Raw genomic sequence first — 2,477 nt, 5'->3', positions numbered from 1 at the left:
TGCGCACCACCCTGTATATTGCCCGAAAAAGATCGACTACAGTTGGGTCGAATTAAACTGACTCTGGCCTTAGAATTTGTGTGGCCGCAAAGAGGGACGTGAAAAAACGTATCATCTTATAGGGTAAGGTGCCCTGTTGTGGCCACTGTCCCATTGATGGCCACTTTTCTCGATTTCCAGCCAATCTGGTCACTTTACAATCTTGGCCTTGAAGTAGTGTTCTATTAAGGTCCCTCCTTGGGCATAATAAGCCAAACTACTTCACATCGTTGTGTACATTACAAGAAAAAGGGTTGGCCATCATTGGGCAGGCCCATTCTTAAGGTGGCCATCATAGGGCATCTTACCCTACTAGCAACTAGGCTTTCTTTTATACCTCCTGCCAACGGTTTCTCTTTCTCTTACAGTACTATAACTTTACTCGTTTTGCGATGGCACTGAATGAAATAGACCAGGAGCTGAAAGGAAAAATTTGTCCCACAGACAGCAGGTACGAGAATTTTGTTCATGCTTAAGCAAGCGTTTTTGCGTCCTGCTACTTGTCTATAGTTTTGATAGTTTTGTAGAGTCATGATTTTGACTAAAATTTCTGTTTTCTGTTGTCTTGGTGTGAAGGCTGCGTCCTGACATTCGAAAGCTAGAGGAGGGTGAAGTAGAAGGTGCTGCTACCGAAAAAACTCGGCTAGAAGAGAAGCAAAGAGAAACACGAAAGCGCAAATCCACTACTTCTAAAAAGGAGGAAAAATGGAAACCGAGGTACGCCTTTTTGTTGTGTTTTTGTGGAACTTTATGTATTTTTTCGATGAGTAGTAATGTTGTCTTTTAATGTCGACAATGTGTTCATCTAACAGGTGGTTTAATTTGGAACCTAATCCTCACACCAACCAAGAGGATTGGATTTACCAAGGAGGCTACTGGGAGCGCAACTTCGAGGGCATTGAAGATATCTTTTAAGTCTCAATTCTGAGAAAATTCTTTGGTATACCTGAGTCAGTACGGCGAAGTTTTCTGTCCAGTGCACAGCAAAGCATCTCAGAACTGGCCCCCATCCTCGATACTCTACCAGGGATAGAAGATCAGAGTCCTTCAGTGTTTCCATGTACTACACCAATCTTTTCTAGAATAAATCTCCATAGTGAAATATGCTGGTGATTTGGAAGGAACTTTAAAGTTTCACAAAATGGAGATAAGGTTCATTTCCATTCCTCAATTCATAGTGCATTGGAATTAGCTATGAAACCCTCTTGAGCCATTGTAGACATTGTCCATGCTCTACCTGGACATAAACATAAACTTAGAAGGACCACAAGTGACTGCAAGACATTGCCTGCTGAGTGTGTTGTGATTTTCTTGAAGACAATAAGAAGAGAGACAAAATTTGTTCAATTCAAAAGGAAAGTTTCTGCTAGTCAGGAGTGTGGACATTACTTTCTTCATATACTGTAAGCTCAGGGCTTATTTTCTGTTTCTTAAAGCTCAAGTTTTGGGAATTTTCAGCATAGCACTAATGACACAGTACATATCTTTGGTTCAGCTTTCTGAATAGACATGTTGCAAAAAGGCCTCCTGAACTATGTAGAATGAATGCTACAAACTACTCTAGGCAACTACAACACTATTATTTGTGTATATTGTACAGATAGGAAATAATAAATGTATAACTATGTGTGACTGTATCACATGAGTTGGAAGGAAAATAAATCTAGTCTAGAGAATATTTTAAGAGGACAATTAGGTCCTGAAACGCTCATATGCATAGACCGACAGAGAATGAAATGTTTCTTAAGTGTCTTAAAGAGATAGTTTAAGAGATGTTCACATGATTGTAATAACCTTGTGCTATATACATTTTGTATATTTGTTGAAGAGGCTGAGACGATATTAGCCACGGTTTTCATAACTAACTATGATAACTAAACATGACATGACCAAAGTAATAATACCAACAAGGTCTTTACCAAACAGTCAATTTCCTTCAACTGTTTTCTTGTGTGAAATGTTTATTATAACTGAAAAGCTTCTATCTTCAATCAAAATTACAAGTCCCTTGAAAGTCACATGCATTTTCTCTCTCTTTAAGTTCATGCTTTCGATCAATCAAAAAAAAAAAAAAAATCTTCTGAAAACAGTGCACTATGCATCATTACTTGTCTACCTGCCAATCCTTCGTACCTGTGTCCTTTTGAACCAAATGGATGTATGCCTATTTTTGACAACTAATTGTACGTAATGTAAGTAGAATTTCTAGGAAATTTTCATTTTATCTGAATCAAAAAAATTACCAAGAAATGTTTGCAGTTTTTCAGGATAGGTCTGTTGGATTTTATGTGATACACACCTTTCACCAGATAAGAATTCAATAGAGAATTTTTAATACAAAGTTGTTTTTAACTTTTGTCATGAAATTGGTGTACATCACATTGAGCTGATTCTTACTGTCATTTGAGCATTCATTTTTCTATCTGCAAAAGTAGATG

General features: G+C 37.6%; 1 protein-coding gene across 2 annotated transcripts in view; it reads left to right on the top strand.

Moving 5' to 3' along the window:
* The window catches only part of LOC113207404 (oxysterol-binding protein-related protein 1), a 38,538-nt gene extending 36,067 nt beyond the window's left edge, over positions 1–2,471 (top strand). For both annotated transcript variants that reach the window (XM_052273423.1, XM_026423956.2), the window contains exons 10-12: positions 408–490; positions 616–756; positions 852–2,471. In XM_052273423.1, coding sequence (XP_052129383.1) covers positions 408–490; positions 616–756; positions 852–954 — 327 coding nt within the window. In that variant the 3' untranslated portion in view covers positions 955–2,471. The remainder of the gene's footprint in view (positions 1–407; positions 491–615; positions 757–851) is intronic.
* The last annotated feature ends 6 nt before the right edge of the window (positions 2,472–2,477 follow it).

Source organism: Frankliniella occidentalis, unplaced genomic scaffold, assembly GCF_000697945.3.
Source record: "Frankliniella occidentalis isolate FOCC.00 unplaced genomic scaffold, Focc_3.1 Scaffold270, whole genome shotgun sequence".
NCBI classification, from domain to species: Eukaryota; Metazoa; Arthropoda; class Insecta; order Thysanoptera; family Thripidae; genus Frankliniella; species Frankliniella occidentalis.
Note: the sequence above shows the minus strand (reverse complement) of the source record. Positions and strands in the feature narration are given on the sequence as shown.